Genomic DNA, 23,805 nt, shown 5'->3' with positions numbered 1-23,805 from the left:
TGAGGAATCGCCCTCTGCCGTCACAGCAGTCGCTGAAGGCCCTGTAAGAGAACAGAAGGCTATGTTAAGCATCATCACAGATGGGTCATGTTGCGATGAGCATACTGAGGTGCTGAAGATGGCAAGGCATGTTAACATCAATTCATACTGTGTGTGCTGAATGTTAAAGTTCTGTCACCAGACGTTTGTCGGGTGCCAGTCTCGGCGTCCCCGACGGACAGCACTCGAGGGTGCGGCTCAGCTCCAGCGCCTCCTGCTCCACGTCTGTGAGGACGACGATCTGTTGCGCCCCCCCTCCAGTCCTCGCCCTCTCCCGTGCATTCTGGGGTCTCTACTCCTATAAGGGGAGAAAGTACAGACACGTGAGTGAGTGATGGTGACGTGGCCAACCGATGAATGCATTGGTTTGGGTGAGGCTGACCGTGAAAGAGATGCATCAGAGGGTGAGTATGAGACAGAGCCATAACATTTTATGAGGATTGGGTTGAGTGGTCGTGGTGGGGTGAGTAATGGGGAGGTGAGGAAGTGCTGAGGACGTGCAAGTAAGTTGAGGATGAGCTTTGAGTGGGTGTGAGGAGTGATGTGATAGAGTAGTGTTGGCGGTGCAGAAAGAGTTGTGGGGTGGGGGCGGTGATGTGGAAGACGGAATGTAGGAGAATCAGTGTACTCACTTTGACAGACCTGGTTAGGTCATTGAAACGTTTCCTGCACTGGATCCAGGTGCCGTTAATGTTACTGCTGCTGGTGACCTCCTCTGCCACCTCGAGCCAGGCCTTTTTGGTGGCAGAGGCAGGCCACTTCCTCCCGTCCGCCAGGTAGGAGACATCCCTCCTCCTCCTCCTCACCCCATCAGTAGGACCTGGAGTGAGGCATCACTGAATCTCAGAGCAGCCTTTCCCCTTGGGCTGCTCCATTGTGCTGTGTGGGTGTTTACTCCAGGAGCAGCCATTGGAGGACTGCCCCTTTAAATAGGGCTCCTCCAGCTGACAGCCTGTGATGCGGGTGCGCAGTCCGCCCGCTGCGCAGCTTTCCGACAGCAAACCCGGAATCCACGTTAACCCGCGATCGCATGGGGAACGGAGAGATTTTAATGGGCGGGTTACCCACGCGCCCAATCACTTCCCCCCCCCCAGTTGCCATCCTGCCTCCCCAGTAATATCGAGCCCTCTCTGCCCTCCTCACAGCTTACTTTCCCAGCTAGCTTTGTATCATCAGCAAACTTGGATACATTACACTCGGTCCCTTCATCTAAGTCATTAATATAGATTGTAAATAGCTGAGGCCCAAGCACTGATCCTTGTGGCACCCCACTAGTTACAGCCTGCCAACCTGAGAATGACCCGTTTATTCCTACTCTCTGTTTTCTGTCCTTTAACCAATCCTCTATCCATGCTAATACATTACCCCCAACCCCATGAGCCCTTACCTTGTGTAACAACCGTTAATGTGGCACCTTATCAAATGCCTTTTGAAAATCCAAATATACAACATCCACTGGTTCTCCTTTATCTACCCTGCTCGTTACATCCTCAAAAAACTCTAATAAATTTGTCAAACACGATTTCCCTTCCATAAAACCATGTTGACTCTGCCTAATCATATTATGATTTTCTAAGTGCCCTGTTATCACTTCCTTAATAATGGATTCCAGCATTTTCCCAAGTACTGATGTCAGACTGACTGGCCTGTAGTTCCCTGTTTTCTCTCTCCCTCCCTTGAACAGCAGGGTTACATTTGCTTCCTTCCAATCCACTGGGACCGTTCCAGAATCTAGAGAATTTTGGAAGATCATAACCGATGCATCCACTATCTCTGCAGCCACCTCTTTTAGAACCCTCGGATGTCGGCCATCAGGTCCGGGGGATTTATCGGCTTTTAGTCCCAATAATATCTCCAGTACTTTTTCTCTACTGATATTAATTGTTTTAAGATCCTCACTCTCAATTACCCTTTGGTTCCCCACTATTTCTGGTATGCTTTTTGTGTCTTCTACTGTGAAGACAGATACAAAATATTTGATACAAAATAAAGACATACTTGCTCTCGAGGCAGTACAAAGAAGGTTCACTCGGTTAATCCCGGGGATGAGGGGGCGGACATATGAGGAGAGGTTGAGTAGATTGGGACTCTACTCATTGGAGTTCAGAAGAATGAGAGGCGATCTTATTGAAACATATAAGATTGTGAAGGGGCTTGATCGGGTGGATGCGGTAAGGATGTTCCCAAGGATGGGTGAAACTAGAACTAGGGGGCATAGTCTTAGAATAAGGGGCTGCTCTTTCAAAACTGAGATGAGGAGAAACTTCTTCACTCAGAGGGTAGTAGGTCTGTGGAATTTGCTGCCCCAGGAAGCTGTGGAAGCTACATCATTAAATAAATTTAGAACAGAAATAGACAGTTTCCTAGAAGTAAAGGGAATTAGGAGTTACGGGGAGCAGGCAGGAAATTAGACATGAATTTAGATTTGAGGTTAGGATCAGATCAGCCATGATCTTATTGAATGGCGGAGCAGGCTCGAGGGGCCGATTGGCCTCCTCCTGCTCCTATTTCTTATGTTCTTATGTTCTTATTTGTTTAACGTCTCTGCCATTTCCTTATTCCCCATTATAATTTCTCCTGTCTCAGCCTCTAAGGGACTAACATTTACTTTTGCGAATCTCTTCCTTTTTACATACTTGTAGAAACTCTTACAATCTGTTTTTATATTTCTTGCTAGTTTACTTTCATATTCTATTTTCTTCCTTTTTATCAATTTCTTGATGTGGAGATACCGGTGATGGACTGGGGTGGACAAATGAAAGGAGTCTTACAACACCAGGTTATAGTCCAACAGCTTTATTGGAATCACAAGCTTTCGGAGCTTTCCCACCTGACGAAGGAGCTAAGCTCCGAAAGCTTGTGATTCCAATAAAGCTGTTGGACTGTAACCTGGTGTTGTGCGACTCCTTACATTTATCAATTTCTTGGTCATCCTTTGCTGATTTCTAAAACCCTCCCAATTCTCAGGCTTACTACTCTTTTTGGCAACATTGTAAGCCTCTTCTTTGTGATATATATTAATGATTTGGACTTAAATATAGGGGGCGGGATTAAGAAGTTTGCAGATGATACAAAGATAGGCCGTGCGGTTGATAGTGAGGAGGAAAGCTGTAGACTGCAGGAAGATATCAATGGACTGGTCAGGTGGGCAGAAAAGTGACAAATGGAATTCAATCCAGAGAAGTGTGAGGTAATGCATTTGGGGAGAGCAAACAAGGCAAGGGAATACACAATAAGTGGGAGGATACTGAGAGGTGTAGAGGAAGTGAGGGACCTTGGAGTGCATGTCCACAGATCCCTGAAGGTAGCAGGACAGGTAGATAAGGTGGTTAAAAAGGCATACGGGATACTTTCCTTTATTAACTGAGGAATAGAATATAAAAGCAGGGAGGTTATGCTGGAACTGTATAAAACACTAGTTAGGCCACAGTTTGAGTACTGTGTACAGTTCTGGTCACCACATTACAGGAAGGATGTGATTGCACCAGAGAGGGTACAGAGGAGATTTACGAGGATGTTGCCAGGACTGGAGAATTTTAGCTGTGAGGAAAGATTGGATAGTCTGGGGTTGTTTTCTTTGGAACAGAGGAGGCTGAAGGGTGATTTAATAGAGGTGTATAAAATAATGACGGGACCAGATAGAGTGGATAGGGAGGACCTATTTCCCTTAGCAGAGGGGTCAGTGACCAGGGGGCATAGATTTAAAGTAATTGGTAGAAGGATTAGAGGGGAACTGAGGAGAAATGTTTTCACCCAGAGGGTGGTGGGTGTCTGGAACTCACTGCCTGAGAGGGTGGGAGAGGCAGAAACCCTCAACTCATTTAAAAAGTATCTGGATGTTCACCTGAAGAGCCGTAAACTACAGGGATATGGACCAAGTGCTGGAAAGTGGGATTAGGCTGGATCACTCCTTTTTGGCTGGCACGAACACAATGGGCCGAATGGCCTCCTTCTGTGCCGTAACTTTGTACGATTCGATGATCCTATAGTTTTAATCTAATATTATCCTTAATTCTTTAGTTAGCCACGGCTGGATCACTTTTCCCGTGGAATTTTTATTCCTCAACGGAATGTATATTCGTTGAGAATTATGAATTATTTCTTTAAATGTTGGCCATTGCTTAACTATATCTTTTAATCTAATGTCCCAATCCACCTTAGCCAACTCGCCCCTCATACCTTTGTAATTGGCTTTGTTTGAATTGAAGACTCTAGTTTCAGACTTAATGACATCACTCTCAAACTCAATATGAAATTCTATCATATTATGATCACTCTGCCCCAGAGGACCCTTAACTATAAGATTACACAACACTAGATCTAAAATAGCCTGTTCCCTAGTTGGTTCCTCAACATATTCTAGAAAACTGTTTCGAATGCATTCCATGAACTAATTCTCCAAACTACTTTTGCCAATTTGATTTGCCCAGTTTATATGAAGATTAAAGTCTCCCACCATTATTATATTACCCTTGTTACACGCTCCTCCAATTTCCTGATTTGTACTCTGTCCAACACTATATCTACAATTAAAGGCCTATAAACTACTCCAATCAGTGTTTTCTGCCCCATGTTATTTATTAGCTCCATCCATACTGATTCTACATCCTGATTTTCTGAGCCAAGATCATTTCTCACTACTGCCTTTATTTCATCCTTTATCAGGGCTACCCCCACCCTTCCCCCTTTTCCCATCTTTTCTAAAAGTCAAGTACCCCGGAATATTTAGTTCCCAACCTTGGTCACCCTGCAACCAAGTCTCAGCAATGGGTACTAGATCAAACTCATACCTCTACTTGTGCCAGTAATTCATCTAACTTGTTACGAATGCTTCCTGCATTCAGATATAGCGCCTTTAATTTTAACTTTTTACTATTTTTCCCTAATGTGACCTGAGTCACTAATGCCCTATTACGTTTGTTAAACTCTGTCCCTTCCTGACACACTGCTTGTTTTTACCCAAATCGTTACTCTGCTCTACAGCCTTGACTTTTCTCTTTAGACTTACAAATTTACCCTTACCTGAACCCTCCCCACCACCCCCCCCACATTAGTTTAAAGCCCCATCTATCGCCCTAATTATTCGATTCGCCAGGACACTGGTCCCAGCCCGGTTTAAGTTTAAAGACCCATCGACCCCGATTAGACCATCAAATTCACCAAGAACGCAGCGAGGCCCCGACAACTGGCTCGACACAATTCTCAATTCCAAGAATCTTTTAAGTTGCAGTCCCTTTAATACCCCCAGTCACACCCTCCCTTTAATACCCCCAGTCACACCCTCCCTTTAATACCCCCAGTCACACCCTCCCTTTAATACCCCCAGTCACACCCTCCCTTTAATACCCCCAGTCACACCCTCCCTTTAATACCCCCAGTCACACCCTCCCTTTAATACCCCCAGTCACACCCTCCCTTTAATACCCCCAGTCACACCCTCCCTTTAATACCCCCAGTCACACCCTCCCTTTAATACCCCCAGTCACACCCTCCCTTTAATACCCCCAGTCACACCCTCCCTTTAATACCCCCAGTCACACCCTCCCTTTAATACCCCCAGTCACACCCTCCCTTTAATACCCCCAGTCACACCGTCCCTTTAATACCCCCAGTCACACCCTCCCTTTAATACCCCCAGTCACTCCCTCCCCTTTAATACCCCCAGTCACACCGTCCCTTTAATACCCCCAGTCACACGCTCCCTTTAATACCCCCAGTCACACCCTCCCTTTAATACCCCCGGTCACACCCTCCCCTTTAATACCCCCGGTCACACCGTCCCTTTAATACCCCCGGTCACTCCCTCCCCTTTAATACCCCCAGTCACACCCTCCCTTTAATACCCCCAGTCACACCGTCCCTTTAATACCCCCAGTCACACCCTCCCTTTAATACCCCCGGTCACACCCTCCCCTTTAATACCCCCGGTCACACCGTCCCTTTAATACCCCCGGTCACTCCCTCCCCTTTAATACCCCCAGTCACACCCTCCCTTTAATACCCCCAGTCACACCCTCCCTTTAATACCCCCAGTCACACCCGCCCTTTAATACCCCCAGTCACACCCTCCCTTTAATACCCCCAGTCACACCGTCCCTTTAATACCCCCAGTCACACCCTCCCTTTAATACCCCCAGTCACACCCTCCCTTTAATAACCCCAGTCAAACCCTCCCTTTAATACCCCCAGTCACACCCTCCCTTTAATACCCCCAGTCACACCGTCCCTTTAATACACCCAGTCACACCCTCCCTTTAATACCCCCAGTCACACCCGCCCTTTAATACCCCCAGTCACACCCTCCCTTTAATACCCCCAGTCACACCGTCCCTTTAATACCCCCAGTCACACCCTCCCTTTAATACCCCCAGTCACACCCTCCCCTTTAATACCCCCAGTCACACCCTCCCTTTAATACCCCCGGTCACACCCTCCCTTTAATACCCCCAGTCACACCCTCCCCTTTAATACCCCGAGTCACACCATCCCTTTAATAACCCCAATCACACCCTCTCTTTAATACCCCCAGTCTCACCCTCCCCTTTAATATCCCCAGTCACAACCTCCCTTTAATACCCCCAGTCACACCCTCCCTTTAATACCCCCAGTCACACCGTATCTTTAATACCCCCGGTCACTCCCTCCCCTTTAATACCCCCAGTCACACCCTCCCTTTAATACCCCCAGTCACACCCTCCCCTTTAATACCCCCAGTCACACCCTCCCCTTTAATACCCCCAGTCACACCGTCCCTTTAATACCCCCGGTCACTCCCTCCACTTTAATATCCCCAGTCACACCCTCCCCTTTAATACCCCCAGTCACACCCTCCCTTTAATACCCCCAGTCACACCGTACCTTTAATACCCCCAGTCTCACCCTCCCCTTTAATACCCCCAGTCACTCCCTCCCCTTTAATACCCCCAGTCACACCCTCCCCTTTAATACCCCCAGTCACACCCTCCCTTTAATACCCCCGGTCACACCGTCCCTTTAATACCCCCGGTCACTCCCTCCCCTTTAATACCCCCAGTCGCACCCTCCCCTTTAATACCCCCAGTCACACCCTCCCTTTAATACCCCCAGTCTCACCCTCCCCTTTAATACCCCCAGTCACACCCTCCCTTTAATACCCCCAGTCACACCCTCCCTTTAATACCCCCAGTCACACCCTCCCTTTAATACCCCCAGTCACACCCTCCCTTTAATACCCCCAGTCACACCCTCCCTTTAATACCCCCAGTCACACCCTCCCTTTAATACCCCCAGTCTCACCCTCCCCTTTAATACCCCCAGTCTCACCCTCCCCTTTAATACCCCCAGTCACACCCTCCCCTTTAATACCCCCGGTCACACCCTCCCTTTAATACCCCCGGTCACACCCTCCCCTTTAATACCCCCAGTCACACCCTCCCCTTTAATACCCCGAGTCACACCATCCCTTTAATAACCCCAATCACACCCTCTCTTTAATACCCCCAGTCTCACCCTCCCCTTTAATATCCCCAGTCACAACCTCCCCTTTAATACCCCCAGTCACACCGTATCTTTAATACCCCCGGTCACTCCCTCCCCTTTAATACCCCCTGTCACACCCTCCCTTTAATACCCCCAGTCACACCCTCCCCTTTAATACCCCCAGTCACACCCTCCCCTTTAATACCCCCAGTCACACCCTCCCCTTTAATACCCCCAGTCACACCGTCCCTTTAATACCCCCGGTCACTCCCTCCCCTTTAATACCCCCAGTCACACCCTCCCCTTTAATACCCCCAGTCACACCCTCCCTTTAATACCCCCAGTCACACCGTACCTTTAATACCCCCAGTCTCACCCTCCCCTTTAATACCCCCAGTCACTCCCTCCCCTTTAATACCCCCAGTCACACCCTCCCCTTTAATACCCCCAGTCACACCCTCCCTTTAATACCCCCGGTCACACCGTCCCTTTAATACCCCCGGTCACTCCCTCCCCTTTAATACCCCCAGTCACACCCTCCCCTTTAATACCCCCAGTCACACCGCCCCTTTAATACCCCCAGTCACACCCTCCCCTTTAATACCCCCAGTCACACCATCCCTTTAATACCCCCAGTCACACCCTCCCCTTTAATACCCCCAGTCACACCCTCCCCTTTAATACCCCCAGTCACACCATCCCTTTAATACCCCCAGTCACACCGTCCCTTTAATACCCCCAGTCACACCCTCCCCTTTAATACCCCCAGTCACACCCTCCCCTTTAATACCCCCAGTCACACCGTCCCTTTATTACCCCTGGTCACACCGTCCCTTTAATACCCCCGGTCACTCCCTCCCCTTTAATACCCCCGGTCACACCCTCCCTTTAATACCCCCGGTCACACCCTCCCCTTTAATACCCCCGGTCACACCCTCCCCTTTAATACCCCCGGTCACACCGTCCCTTTAATACCCCCGGTCACACCGTCCCTTTAATACCCCCGGTCACTCCCTCCCCTTTAATACCCCCGGTCACACCATCCCTTTAATACCCCCGGTCACTCCCTCCCCTTTAATACCCCCAGTCACACCCTCCCCTTTAATACCCCCAGTCACACCCTCCCCTTTAATACCCCCAGTCACACCCTCCCCTTTAATACCCCCAGTCACACCCTCCCCTTTAATACCCCCGGTCACTCCCTCCCCTTTAATACCCCCGGTCACACCGTCCCTTTAATACCCCCAGTCACACCCTCCCCTTTAATACCCCCAGTCACACCCTCCCCTTTAATACCCCCAGTCACACCCTCCCCTTTAATACCCCCGATCACACCCTCCCCTTTAATACCCCCGGTCACACCCTCCCCTTTAATACCCCCAGTCACACCCTCCCCTTTAATACCCCCGGTCACACCCTCCCTTTAATACCCCCGGTCACTCCCTCCCCTTTAATACCCCTAGTCACACCGTCCCTTTAATACCCCCGGTCACTCCCTCCCCTTTAATACCCCCAGTCACACCCTCCCCTTTAATACCCCCAGTCACACCCTCCCCTTTAATACCCCCGATCACACCCTCCCCTTTAATACCCCCGGTCACACCCTCCCCTTTAATACCCCCAGTCACACCCTCCCCTTTAATACCCCCGGTCACACCCTCCCTTTAATACCCCCGGTCACTCCCTCCCCTTTAATACCCCTAGTCACACCGTCCCTTTAATACCCCCGGTCACTCCCTCCCCTTTAATACCCCCAGTCACACCCTCCCCTTTAATACCCCCAGTCACACCCTCCCCTTTAATACCCCCAGTCACACCCTCCCCTTTAATACCCCCAGTCTCACCCTCCCCTTTAATACCCCCGGTCACACCCTCCCCTTTAATACCCCACACAATGTACACTACTCTGATCCCGTGTATCTCTCACCTCATCAGAGATGTACAATCCTCCCCTTTCTCGGATCAGTTCACAGGCCTCCTTCAGAAATCCTTTGGGATATTGGACAGTCCCATTAACACCCTGTGGGAATACAATCCAATCACTTACAGCGTGTCCCAGTCTGGACGAGCCTGCCCTGTCTGACTTTAAACAAGGTACCGATTACTAACACAATGCAGCCATCGTTTACAATAAAAACAGACAGTGCTGGAGAAGCTCAGCAGGTCAGGCAGCGTGTGTGGAGAAAGGATCAGAGTTAACGTTTCAGGTCGATGACCCTTCCTCAGCCATCGTTTAGCTGTGTTAAATCGGGGCCAGCTCTGAGCTGAGTCCACAAACGAAAGACACCCACACCCTGGAGTGTTAACTGTGTGACTCCACGGGTATCTGACCATCATTCACAATTATCAGGAAAGGCTGAACAGGCTGGGGCTCCTTTCTCTCGAAAAGGGAAGGCTGAGGGGTGTCCTGATAGAGGTCTTTTAGATAATGAAAGGATTTGATAGGGTAAACGTAGAGGAAATGTTTCCACTTGTGGGAGAGACCAAAACTCGGGGCCATAAATATAAGATAGTCACTAATAAATCCAATAGGGAATTCAGGAGAAACTTCTTTACCCAGAGAGTGGTGAGAATGTGGAACTCACTCCCACAAGGAGTAGTTGAGGTGAATAGTGTAGATACATTTAAGGGGAAGCTGGATAAACACGAGGGTGAAAGGAACAGAAGGATTTGCTGATAGGGTGAGATGAAGATGGGAGGGAGGAGGCTCATGTGGAGCATAAACACCAGCATGGACCAGTCGGGCCGAGTGGCCTGTTTCTGTGCTGTAGTTTCCATGTAACTCGACGTAAGTCCACCTGTTCTCACCTGATAGTGAAAATAAACCCGTCAAACATCACCACCAATCCACAGCGACAGCACAAAGTGGATCCAGGCAAAGAATCCCAATTCACCAATCCCATCCACTCACTCCCATTGTACACAATCCCAATTCACCAATCCCTCACTCCCATTGTACACAATCCCAATTCACCAATCCCTCACTCCCATTGTACACAATCCCAATTCACCAATCCCTCACTCCCATTGTACACAATCCCAATTCACCAATCCCTCACTCCCATTGTACACAATCCCAATTCACCAATCCCTCACTCCCATTGTACACAATCCCAATTCACCAATCCCTCACTCCCATTGTACACAATCCCAATTCACCAATCCCATCCACTCACTCCCATTGTACACAATCCCAATTCACCAACCCCTCACTCCCATTGTACAGAATCCCAATGGATCAAACCCCTTCCCATTCACTTCCCTTGTACAGAATCCCAATGAATCAAACCCCTTCCCATTCACTCCCATTGTACAGAATCCCAATGGATCAAACCCCTTCCCATTCACTCCCATTGTACAGAATCCCAAAGGACCAAACCCCTTCCCATTCACTCCCATCGTACAGAATCCCAATGGATCAAACCCCTTCCCATTCACTCCCATTGTACAGAATCCCAATGGATCAAACCCCTTCCCATTCACTCCCATTGTACAGAATCCCAATGGACCAAACCCCTTCCCATTCACTCCCATTGTACAGAATCCCAATGGACCAAACCCCTTCCCATTCACTCCCATTGTACAGAATCCTAATTCATTACCACCTTCCATTTCACTATCCTTGCATAAAATCCCAATGGACTAATCCCCTCCTCATCCACTCCCATGGTACAGAATCCCAATGGACTAATCCCCTCCTCATCCACTCCCATGGTACAGAATCCCAATGGGCCAAACCCCTTCCCATTCACTCCCATTGTACAGAATCCCAATGGATCAAACCCCTTCCCATTCACTCCCATTGTACAGAATCCCAAAGGACCAAACCCCTTCCCATTCACTCCCATTGTACAGAATCCCAAAGGACCAAACCCCTTCCCATTCACTCCCATCGTACAGAATCCCAATGGATCAAACCCCTTCCCATTCACTCCCATTGTACAGAATCCCAATGGATCAAACCCCTTCCCATTCACTCCCATTGTACAGAATCCCAATGGACCAAACCCCTTCCCATTCACTCCCATTGTACAGAATCCCAATGGACCAAACCCCTTCCCATTCACTCCCATTGTACAGAATCCTAATTCATTACCACCTTCCATTTCACTATCCTTGTATAAAATCCCAATGGACTAATCCCCTCCTCATCCACTCCCATGGTACAGAATCCCAATGGACTAATCCCCTCCTCATCCACTCCCATGGTACAGAATCCCAATGGGCCAAACCCCTTCCCATTCACTCCCATTGTACAGAATCCCAATGGACCAAACCCCTTCCCATTCACTCCCATCGTACAGAATCCCAATGGATCAAACCCCTTCCCATTCACTCCCATTGTACAGAATCTCAATGGATCAAACCCCTTCCCATTCACTCCCATTGTACAGAATCCCAATGGACCAAACCCCTTCCCATTCACTCCCATTGTACAGAATCCCAATGGACCAAACCCCTTCCCATTCACTCCCATTGTACAGAATCCTAATTCATTACCACCTTCCATTTCACTATCCTTGTATAAAATCCCAATGGACTAATCCCCTCCTCATCCACTCCCATGGTACAGAATCCCAATGGACTAATCCCCTCCTCATCCACTCCCATGGTACAGAATCCCAATGGGCCAAACCCCTTCCCATTCACTCCCATTGTACAGAATCCCAATGGACCAAACCCCTTCCCATTCACTCCCATTGTACAGAATCCCAAAGGACCAAACCCCTTCCCATTCACTCCCATTGTACAGAATCCCAAAGGACCAAACCCCTTCCCATTCACTCCCATCGTACAGAATCCCAATGGATCAAACCCCTTCCCATTCACTCCCATTGTACAGAATCCCAATGGATCAAACCCCTTCCCATTCACTCCCATTGTACAGAATCCCAATGGACCAAACCCCTTCCCATTCACTCCCATTGTACAGAATCCCAATGGACCAAACCCCTTCCCATTCACTCCCATTGTACAGAATCCTAATTCATTACCACCTTCCATTTCACTATCCTTGTATAAAATCCCAATGGACTAATCCCCTCCTCATCCACTCCCATGGTACAGAATCCCAATGGACTAATCCCCTCCTCATCCACTCCCATGGTACAGAATCCCAATGGGCCAAACCCCTTCCCATTCACTCCCATTGTACAGAATCCCAATGGACCAAACCCCTTCCCATTCACTCCCATTGTACAGAATCCTAATTCATTACCACCTTCCATTTCACTATCCTTGTATAAAATCCCAATGGACTAATCCCCTCCTCATCCACTCCCATGGTACAGAATCCCAATGGACTAATCCCCTCCTCATCCACTCCCATGGTACAGAATCCCAATGGGCCAAACCCCTTCCCATTCACTCCCATTGTACAGAATCCCAATGGACCAAACCCCTTCCCATTCACTCCCATCGTACAGAATCCCAATGGACCAAACCCCTTCCCATTCACTCCCATTGTACAGAATCCCAATGGACCAAACCCCTTCCCATTCACTCCCATTGTACAGAATCCTAATTCATTACCACCTTCCATTTCACTATCCTTGTATAAAATCCCAATGGACTAATCCCCTCCTCATCCACTCCCATGGTACAGAATCCCAATGGGCCAAACCCCTTCCCATTCACTCCCATTGTACAGAATCCCAATGGACCAAACCCCTTCCCATTCACTCCCATTGTACAGAATCCCAAAGGACCAAACCCCTTCCCATTCACTCCCATTGTACAGAATCCCAAAGGACCAAACCCCTTCCCATTCACTCCCATCGTACAGAATCCCAATGGATCAAACCCCTTCCCATTCACTCCCATTGTACAGAATCCCAATGGATCAAACCCCTTCCCATTCACTCCCATTGTACAGAATCCCAATGGACCAAACCCCTTCCCATTCACTCCCATTGTACAGAATCCCAATGGACCAAACCCCTTCCCATTCACTCCCATTGTACAGAATCCTAATTCATTACCACCTTCCATTTCACTATCCTTGTATAAAATCCCAATGGACTAATCCCCTCCTCATCCACTCCCATGGTACAGAATCCCAATGGACTAATCCCCTCCTCATCCACTCCCATGGTACAGAATCCCAATGGGCCAAACCCCTTCCCATTCACTCCCATTGTACAGAATCCCAATGGACCAAACCCCTTCCCATTCACTCCCATCGTACAGAATCCCAATGGATCAAACCCCTTCCCATTCACTCCCATTGTACAGAATCTCAATGGATCAAACCCCTTCCCATTCACTCCCATTGTACAGAATCCCAATGGACCAAACCCCTTCCCATTCACTCCCATTGTACAGAATCCCAATGGACCAAACCCCTTCCCATTCACTCCCATTGTACAGAATCCTAATTCATTACCACCTTCCATTTCACTATCCTTGTATAAAATCCCAATGGACTAATCCCCTCCTCATCCACTCCCATGGTACAGAATCCCAATGGACTAATCCCCTCCTCATCCACTCCCATGGTACAGAATCCCAATGGGCCAAACCCCTTCCCATTCACTCCCATTGTACAGAATCCCAATGGACCAAACCCCTTCCCATTCACTCCCATTGTACAGAATCCCAAAGGACCAAACCCCTTCCCATTCACTCCCATTGTACAGAATCCCAAAGGACCAAACCCCTTCCCATTCACTCCCATCGTACAGAATCCCAATGGATCAAACCCCTTCCTATTCACTCCCATTGTACAGAATCCCAATGGATCAAACCCCTTCCCATTCACTCCCATTGTACAGAATCCCAATGGACCTAACCCCTTCCCATTCACTCCCATTGTACAGAATCCCAATGGACCAAACCCCTTCCCATTCACTCCCATTGTACAGAATCCTAATTCATTACCACCTTCCATTTCACTATCCTTGTATAAAATCCCAATGGACTAATCCCCTCCTCATCCACTCCCATGGTACAGAATCCCAATGGACGAATCCCCTCCTCATCCACTCCCATGGTACAGAATCCCAATGAGCCAAACCCTTTCCTATTCACTCTCATTGCAGAGAATCACAATTCACCAAACCCCTTCCCATTGACTCTCCTTGTATACAATCCCAACGGACCAAATCCCCTCCTCATCCACTCTCATTGTACAGAATCCCAATGGACCTGATCCCTTCCAATTCACACTCATTGTTCAGAATCTCAAATAACCTTCCTGTTCAATCCCACTGCACAGAATCCCAATTCAACAACCCCTTCCCATTCACTCCCACTGTGCAGAATCCCAATGGACCAAACCCCTTCCCGTTCACTCATAGAATCATAGAAAGGTTACAGCACGGAAGGAGGCCACTCGGCCCATCGAGTCCATGCCGGCTCTATGCAAGAGCAATCCAGCTAGTCCCACTCCCCCGCCCTTTCCCCGTAGCCCTGCAATTTTTTTCCTTTCAAGTACTTATCCAGTTCCCTTTTGAAGGCCATGATTGAATCTGCCTCCACCACCCCCTCGGGCAGAGCATTCCAGATCATAACCTTTGGTTCTTTTGCCAATCATCTTAAATCTATGCCCTCTGGTCCTTGACCCTTCCACCAATGGGAACAGTGTCTCTCTATCTACTCTGTCCAGACCCTTCATGATTTTGAATACCTCGATCAAATCTCCTCACAACCGTCTCTGTTCCAAGGAGAACATAGAATCATAGAAAATTTAGGGCACAGGAGGCCGCCATTCGGCCCATCGTGTCCGTGCTGGCTGAGAAACGAGCCACCCGGCCTAATCCCACTTTCCCGCATTTGGTCGTAGCCCTGCAGGTCACGGCTCTTCAGGTGCACATCCAGGTACTTTTTAAATGAGTTGAGGGTTTCTGCCTCTCCCACCCTCTCAGGCAGTGAGTTCCAGACCCCCACCACCCTCTGGGTGAAAACATTTCTCCCCAGCTCCCCTCTAATCCTTCTACCAATTACTTTAAATCTATGCCCCTGGTCACTGACCCCTCTGCTAAGGGAAATAGGTCCTTCCTATCCACTCTATCTCGGCCCCTCATAATTTTGTACACCTCAATTAAATCTCCCCTCAGCCTCCTCTATTCCAAGGAAAACAACCCCAGACTATCCAATCTTTCCTCAAAGCTAAAATTCTCCAGTCCTGGCAACATCCTCGTAAATCTCCTCTGCACCCTCTAGTGCAATTACATCCTTCCTGTAATGTGATGACCAGAACTGTACGCAGTACTCAAGCTGTGGCCTAACCAGTGTTTTATACAGTTCCAGCGTAACCTCCCTGCTCTTATATTCTATGCCTCGGCTAATAAAGGAAAGTATCCCGTATGCCTTCTTAACCACCTTATCTACCTGTCCTGCTACCTTCAGGGATCTGTGGGCATGCACTCCAAGGTCCCTCACTTCCTCTACACCTCTCAGTATCCTCCCATTTATTGTGTATTCCCCGTGCCTTGTTTGCTCTCCCCAAATGCATCACCTCACACTTCTCTGGATTGAATTCCATTTGTCACTTTTCTGCCCACCTGACCAGTCCATTGATATCTTCCTGCAGTCTACAGCTTTCCTCCTCACTATCAACCACACGGCCTATCTTTGTATCATCTGCAAATTTCTTAATCTTGCCCCCTACGTTTAAGTCCAAATCGTTAATGTATACCACAAAAAGCAAGGGACCGAGTACCGAGCCCTGCGGAACCCCACTGGAAACAGCCTTCCAGTCACAAAAACACCCGTCGACCATTACCCTTTGCTTCCTTGTCACCCTCGAAAAATTCAATCAAGTTAGTCAGACAAGACCTCCCCATAAAAAATCCGTGCTGACTGTTCTTGATTAGTCCGTGCCTTTCTAAATGACAGTTTATCCTGTCCCTCAGAATTGATTCCAATAATTTGCCCACCACCGAGGTTAGACTGACTGGCCTGTAATTACTCGGTCTATCCTTCGCTCCCTTTTTAAACAACGGTACAACCTTAGCAATCCTCCAATCCTCCGGCACTACCCCTGTATCACCAGCTTTTTGGCCATTTTTATGAATCATATTTTCCCCTAACATCAGTAGTGGGGAAAATGCTAGAGTCTATTATAAAAGATGTGATAACAACACTTGGAAGGCATTAATGGGATCGGACAAAGTCAGCATGGGTTTATGAAAGGGAAATCATGCTTAACAAATCTACTGGAGTTTTTTGAGGATGTAACTAGTAGAATAGATAGGGGAGAACCAGTGGATGTGGTGTATTTGGATTTTCAGAAGACTTTTGATAAGGTCCCACACAAGAGGTTAGTGTGCAAAATTAAAGCACATGGGATTGGGGGGAATATACTGGCATGGATTGAGAATTGGTCGACAGACAGGAAACAGAGAGTAGGAATGACACCAAGATTGGTGGCATTGTGGACAGTGAAGAAGGTTATCTAGGATTGCAACGGGATCTTGATCAATTGGGCCAGTGGGCCGATGAATGGCAGATGGAGTTTAAATTTAGATAAATGTGAGGTGATGCATTTTGGTAGATCGAATCGGGCCAGGACCTACTCCGTTAATGGTAGGGCGTTGGGGAGAGTTATAGAACAAAGAGATCTAGGAGTACAGATTCATAGCTCCTTGAAAGTGGAGTCACAGGTGGATAGGGTGGTGAAGAAGGCATTCAGCATGCTTGGTTTCATTGGTCAGAACATTGAATACAGGAGTTGGGATGTCTTGTTGAAGTTGTACAAGACATTAGTAAGGCCACACTTGGAATACTGTGTACAGTTCTGGTCACCCTATTATAGAAAGGATATTATTAAACTAGAAAGAGTGCAGAAAAGATTTACTAGGATGCTACCGGGACTTGATGGTTTGACTTATAGGGAGAGGTTAGACAGACTGGGACTTTTTTCCCTGGAGAGTAGGAGGTTAAGGGGTGATCTTATAGAAGTCTATAAAATAATGAGGGGCATAGATAAGGTAGATAGTCAAAATCTTTTCCCAAAGGTAGGGGAGTCTATAACGAGGGGGCATAGATTTAAGGTGAGAGGGGAGAGATACAAAAGGGTCCAGAGGGGCAATTTTTTCACTCAAAGGGTGGTGAGTGTCTGGAACGAGCTGCCAGAGGCAGTAGTAGAGGCGGGTACAATTTTGTCTTTTAAAAAGCATTTGGACAGTTACATGGGTAAGATGGGTATAGAGGGATATGGGCCAAGTGCAGGCAATTGGGACTAGCTTCGTGGTATAAACTGGGCGACATGGACATGTTGGGCCAAAGGGCCTGTTTCCATGTTGTAACTTCTATGATTCTATGATTCTATGAATAAACGGGCAGGCAGTGACTAGTGGGGTACCGCAGGGATCAGTGCTTGGGCCCCAGCTATTCACAATATATATCAATGACTTGGATGAGGGAACTGAATGTAACATTTCCAAGTTTGCAGACGACACAAAGCTGGGGTGGAATGTGAGCTGTGAGGAGGGTGGAAAGAGGCTCCAATGTGATTTAGACAAGTTGGGTGAGTGGGCAAGAACATGGCAGATGCAGTATAACGTGGATAAATGTGAGGTTATCCACTTTGGTTGTAAAAACAGAAAGACAGATTATTATCTGAATGGTGACAGATTGGGAAAAGGGGAGGTGCAACGAGACCTGGGTGTCCTTGTACACCAGTCGCTGAAAGTGAGCATTCAGGTGCAGCAAGCAGTTAGGAAGGCGAATGGTATGTTGGCCTTCATTGCAAGAGGATTTGAGTACAGGAGCAGGGATGTCTTACTGAAGTTATACAGGGCCTTGGTGAGACCACATCTGGAGTATTGTGTGTAGTTTTGGTCTCCTTATCTGAGGAAGGATGTCCTGGCCATGGAGGGAGTGCAACGAAGGTTTACCAGACTGATTCCTGGGATGGCAGGACTGACGTATGAGGAGAGATTGGGTCGACTCGGCCTATATTCACTAGAGTTTAGAAGAATGAGAGGTGATCTCATCGAAACATATAAAATTCTAACAGGACTGGACAGACTAGATGCAGGGAGGATGTTCCCAATGGCTGGGGAGTCCAGAACCAGGGGTCACAGTCTCAGGATACGGGGAATGTCATTTAGAACCGAGATGAGGAGAAATTTCTTCACTCAGAGGGTGGTGAACCTGTGGAATTCTCTACCACAGAAGGCAGTGGAGGCCAAGTCATTAGATGTATTCAAGAAGGAGATAGATATATTTCTTAATGCTGAAGGGATCAAGGGATATGGGGAAAAAGCAGGAACAGGGTACTGAGTTAGACGATCAGCCATGATCATTTTGAATGGTGGAGCAGGCCCGAAGGGCCGAATGGCCTACTCTTGCTCCTATTTTCTATGTTTCTATGTAATGTACAGAATCCCAATGGACCAAACCCCTTCCCATTCGCTCCTAATGTACAGAATCCCAATGGATGTACAGACAGTGTAACCACTGTTTTCTCAGGCAGATGCCTGCTGCCTCGATCTTACCTGGATCGGTTCAGCGATGAATCCAGCCAGCCGCTTGGGTACAGAGGATTGGAGCACATCACGGAGCTGCTCGATGTACTGGTCCTTGGCCAGGCAACTGTCTGAGGTACAGTGAAAGGCAAGTGAGCGGTCACCTCATCAACCCTTCACGGCAAGGGGAGCAATTACCCCTCCCCTCGCATTCCCTCCCCACCCCTCCCCTTTCCCTCTCCCGTCCTCCTTTCCTTTCTTCCCCTCCCCACCTCTCCTTTCCCCATCCCCTCTTCCTCTCCCCTCCTTTCCTCTCCCTATCTTTCCCCTCTCTTTGGCAGGAAAAATCGGAGAGCAAATTATTATCTTAATGGCGAGAGACTGGAAAGTACTGCAGTACAAAGGGATCTGGGGGTCCTGGTGCAAGAAAATCAAAAAGTTAGTATGCAGGTGCAGCAGGTGATCAAGAAGGCCAACGGAATGTTGGCTTTTATTGCTGGGGGATAGAATATAAAAACAGGGAGGTATTGCTGCAGTTATATAAGGTATTGGTGAGACCGCACCTGGAATACTGCATACAGTTTTGGTGTCCATACTTAAGAAAAGAGATACTTGCTCTCGAGGCAGTACAAAGAAGGTTCACTCGGTTAATCCCAGGGATGAGGGGGCGGACATATGAGGAGAGGTTGAGTAGATTGGGACTCTGCTCATTGGAGTTCAGAAGAATGAGAGGCGATCTTATTGAAACATATAAGATTGTGAAGGGGCTTGATCGGGTGGATGCGGTAAGGATGTTCCCAAGGATGGGTGAAACTAGAACTAGGGGGCATAATCTTAGAATAAGGGGCTGCTCTTTCAAAACTGAGATGAGGAGAAATTTCTTCACTCAGAGGGTAGTAGGTCTGTGGAATTTGCTGCCCCAGGAAGCTGTGGAAGCTACATCATTAAATAAATTTAAAACAGAAATCGACAGTTTCCTAGAAGTAAAGGGAATTAGGGGTTACGGGGAAGGGGCAGGAAATTGGACATGAATTTAGATTTGAGGTTAGGATCAGATCAGCCATGATCTTATTGAATGGCGGAGCAGGCTCGAGGGGCCGATTGGCCTACTCCTGCTCCAATTTCTTATCTTATGTTCCTCTCCCTCTTCCCTTCCGTTCCCCTCTCCACCTCTGCCCTTCCTGTTCCTTCTTTCCCCTCTGCTCCCCTTCCCCTCCCCTCCCTTCCCTTCCCCTCCACTCCCTTCCCCTCCACTCCCTTCCCCTCCCCCTCCCTTCCCCTCCCACTGGCCACGATTCACTATCTCAGCCAAGGGTCCAGTTTTCATCTGTCTAGACAGACAATGAGATCTGGCAAGATATTTGACTGCAGGAAGCATCACAGCCTCCTTCTCAGAGACAGAGCTGGATGGACACAGACTAACAGAGAGAGTGAGAGATGAAGAGATGGAGAGAAAGAGAGAGAAAGAAGGAGAGAAGAATGGATAGAGAGAGAGAAACAGAAGGGTTGATGTTAACCCTCAGCCCCAATGGGGCATGCAGGGGTTAAAGTCATGCTTCAGGCTGCTCACCGACTTCTCATCACCCTCATGCCCTGCACCAGTTCAACAGGCCGCGTTGGGCAGCGTGTCAGAGCCTCACCCCAGTCAGATTAATGGAGGTACACACGGACCCTCAGTACACAGAGACAGATTAACAGAAAGGCAGCCAGCGGGACAGACAGACACACAAGTACCTGGTGAGCAGTTACAGGTCCGAATGGTTTGTACTGGAGAATCCCGACACTTCATCCCACCCCATGGACCTCGGAAAACATCTGGGCACATAGTCTGGGAAAAGGAAGATCTCATTATATCAGGTCCACTGCAGACCACTGTCAAGGACAAAATTAATTCTCACTTGGAGAAGCATGGGTTAATGAGGGACAGTCAGCTCGGATTGATCAACCGGACTGAGTGCTTTGATGGAGAGGGTTGATGAGGGTTGTGGATGTTTGGAATTCTCTACCCCAGAGGGCTGTGGATGCTCAGTCATTGAATATATTCAAGGCTGAGATCGATAGATTTTTGGACTCTCGGGGAATCAAGGGATATGGGGATCGGGCGGGAAAGTGGAGTTGAGGTTGGAGATCAGCCATGATCTGAGTGAATGGCGGAGCAGGCTCGAGGGGCCGAATGGCCTACTCCTGCTCCTATTTCTAATGTTCTTACACAATGTTAAGGGGAGATTGAATAGAGTTGTTCAAAATTACGAGGGGGTTTTGATAGACCATGCAGGGAGAAACTGTTCGCTCTGCCCAGTGGGTCGGTAACCAGAGGGCACAGATTTAAAATAATCGGCAAAAGAGCTGGAGGGGAAATGAGGAGAATTTTTTTTCACAAGGAGGATTGTTAAGATTTGGAAAGCACTCCCTGAAAGGAAGGTGGAATCTGACTCCACAGAATCATAGAAAGGTTACAACACGGAAGGAGGCCATTCAGCCCATCGAGTCCGTGCTGGCTCTATCCAAGAGCAATCCAGCTAGTCCCACTCCCCCGCCCTTTCCCCGTAGCCCTGCAAATTTTTTCCTTTCAAGTACTTATCCAGTTCCCTTTTGAAGGCCATGATTGAATCTGCCTCCACCACCCCCTCGGGCAGAGCATTCCAGATCCTAACCACTCGCTGTGTAAAAAGTTTTTCCTCATGTCACCTTTGGTTCTTTTGCCAATCACCTTAAATCTGTGTCCTCTGGTCCTTGACCCTTCCACCAATGGGAACAGTTTCTCTCTATCTACTCTGTCCAGACCGTTCATGATTTTGAATATCTCGATCAAATCTCCTCTCAACCTTCTCTGTTCCAAGGAGAACAACCCCAGCTTCTCCAGTCTATCCACGGAACTAAAGTCCCTCATCCCTGGAATCATTCTAGTAAATCTCTTCTGCACCCTCTCTAAGGCCTTCACATCTTTCCTAAAGTGCGGTGCCCAGAACTGGACACAATACTCCAGTTGTGGCCGAACCAGTGTTTTATAAAGGTTCATCATAACTTCCTTGCTTTTGTACTCTGTGCCTCTATTTATAAAGCCCAGGATCCCGTATGCTTTTTTAACCACTTTCTCAACCTGCCCTGCCACCTTCAGTGATTTGTGCACATATACCCCCAGATCTCTCTGTTCCTGTACCCCTTTTAGAATTGTGCCCTCTAGTTTATATTGCCTCTCCTCGTTCTTCCTACCAAAATGTATCACTTCGCATTTTTCTGCGTTAAATTTCATCTGCCACGTGTCTGCCCATTCCACCAGCCTGTCTATATCCTCTTGAAGTCTATCACTATCCTCCTCACTGTTTACTACACTTCCAAGTTTTGTGTCATCTGCAAATTTTGAAATTGTGCCCTGTACACCCAAGTCCAAGTCATTAATATATATCAAGAAAAGCCGTGGTCCCAGCACCGACCCCTGGGGAACACCACTGTACACCTCCCTCCAGTCCAAAAAACAACGGTAACCACTACTCTCTGTTTCCTGTCACTTACCCAATTCTGTATCCATGCTGCTACTGCCCCCTTTATTCTATGGGCCGCAATCTTGATGAGAAGCCTGTTATGCGGCACTTTATCAAACACCTTTTGAAAGTCCATATACACCACATCAACTAACTTGATTGAGGTTTTTGACGAGGTAACAGAGAGGGTCGATGAGGGCAATGCCATTGAACACGATTTGCCTTTAACAAATCTGTGCTGGCTTTCCCTAATCAATCCACACTCGCCCAAGTGACTGTTCATTCTGTCCTGGATTATCATTTCTAAAAGTTTCCCCACCACTGAGGTTAAACTGACTGGCCTGTAGTTACTGGGTTTATCCTTACACCCTTTTTTTGAACAAGGGTGCAAACTGTAGTATTTAGCAACAACTTTCAAAAGGCAACGGGACATTGTAGGGTAATGGGGAAAAAGTTGGGGTGTGAGAATAAATTGGACAGCTCCTTCAAAGCTGGCACAGGCACGATGGGCCAAATGGCCTCCTTCTGTCATACTATGATAGGGCCGAGTCCCTGTATTTGTCCCTGTCTCTAACACCCTCTCTCTGTTATTATACATACACTGACACAACCATTCATCTGGGCACTACACCACATTCAGCAGGAGATCAACCCAGTGTGAGATCACAGCAGGCCAACCCCAGTGAGAGTCAGTGTCTGTGGAACTGTACCCCAGTGAGAGTCAGTGTCTGTGGAACCCGTACCCCAGTGAGAGTCAGTGTGTGTGGGACTGTCCCCCAGTGAGAGTCAGTGTGTGTGGGACCCGTACCCCAGTGAGAGTCAGTGTGTGTGGGACTGTCCCCCAGTGAGAGTCAGTGTGTGTGGGACTGTACCCCAGTGAGAGTCAGTGTGTGTGGGACTGTACCCCAGTGAGAGTCAGTGTGTGTGGGACTGTCCCCCAGTGAGAGTCAGTGTCTGTGGAACTGTACCCCAGTGAGAGTCAGTGTCTGTGGGACTGTACCCCAGTGAGAGTCAGTGTGTGTGGGACTGTACCCCAGTGAGAGTCAGTGTCTGTGGGACTGTATCCCAGTGAGAGTCAGTGTCTGTGGGACTGTATCCCAGTGAGAGTCAGTGTCTGTGGGACTGTCCCCCAGTGAGAGTCAGTGTCTGTGGGACTGTCCCCCAGTGAGAGTCAGTGTCTGTGGAACTGTACCCCAGTGAGAGTCAGTGTCTGTGGGACTGTCCCCCAGTGAGAGTCAGTGTCTGTGGAACTGTACCCCAGTGAGAGTCAGTGTCTGTGGGACTGTATCCCAGTGAGAGTCAGTGTCTGTGGGACTGTCCCCCAGTGAGAGTCAGTGTCTGTGGAACTGTACCCCAGTGAGAGTCAGTGTCTGTGGGACTGTATCCCAGTGAGAGTCAGTGTCTGTGGGACT

General features: G+C 48.3%; 1 protein-coding gene across 1 annotated transcript in view; it reads right to left on the bottom strand.

Annotated features, from left to right (window-relative positions):
- The window catches only part of agxt2 (alanine--glyoxylate aminotransferase 2), a gene marked incomplete at its 5' end in the record, with an annotated part of 71,316 nt that overhangs the window by 38,239 nt on the left and 9,272 nt on the right, over positions 1-23,805 (bottom strand). Inside the window, 3 exon segments of the mRNA XM_067979800.1 lie at positions 9,425-9,517; positions 18,942-19,042; positions 20,646-20,739. Of these exon segments, the coding sequence (XP_067835901.1) occupies positions 9,425-9,517; positions 18,942-19,042; positions 20,646-20,739 (288 nt within the window).

Source organism: Heptranchias perlo, unplaced genomic scaffold, assembly GCF_035084215.1.
Source record: "Heptranchias perlo isolate sHepPer1 unplaced genomic scaffold, sHepPer1.hap1 HAP1_SCAFFOLD_510, whole genome shotgun sequence".
NCBI lineage: Eukaryota > Metazoa > Chordata > Chondrichthyes > Hexanchiformes > Hexanchidae > Heptranchias > Heptranchias perlo.
The sequence above is the reverse complement of the archived record's forward strand: the minus strand, read 5'-3'. Positions and strand labels throughout refer to the sequence as shown.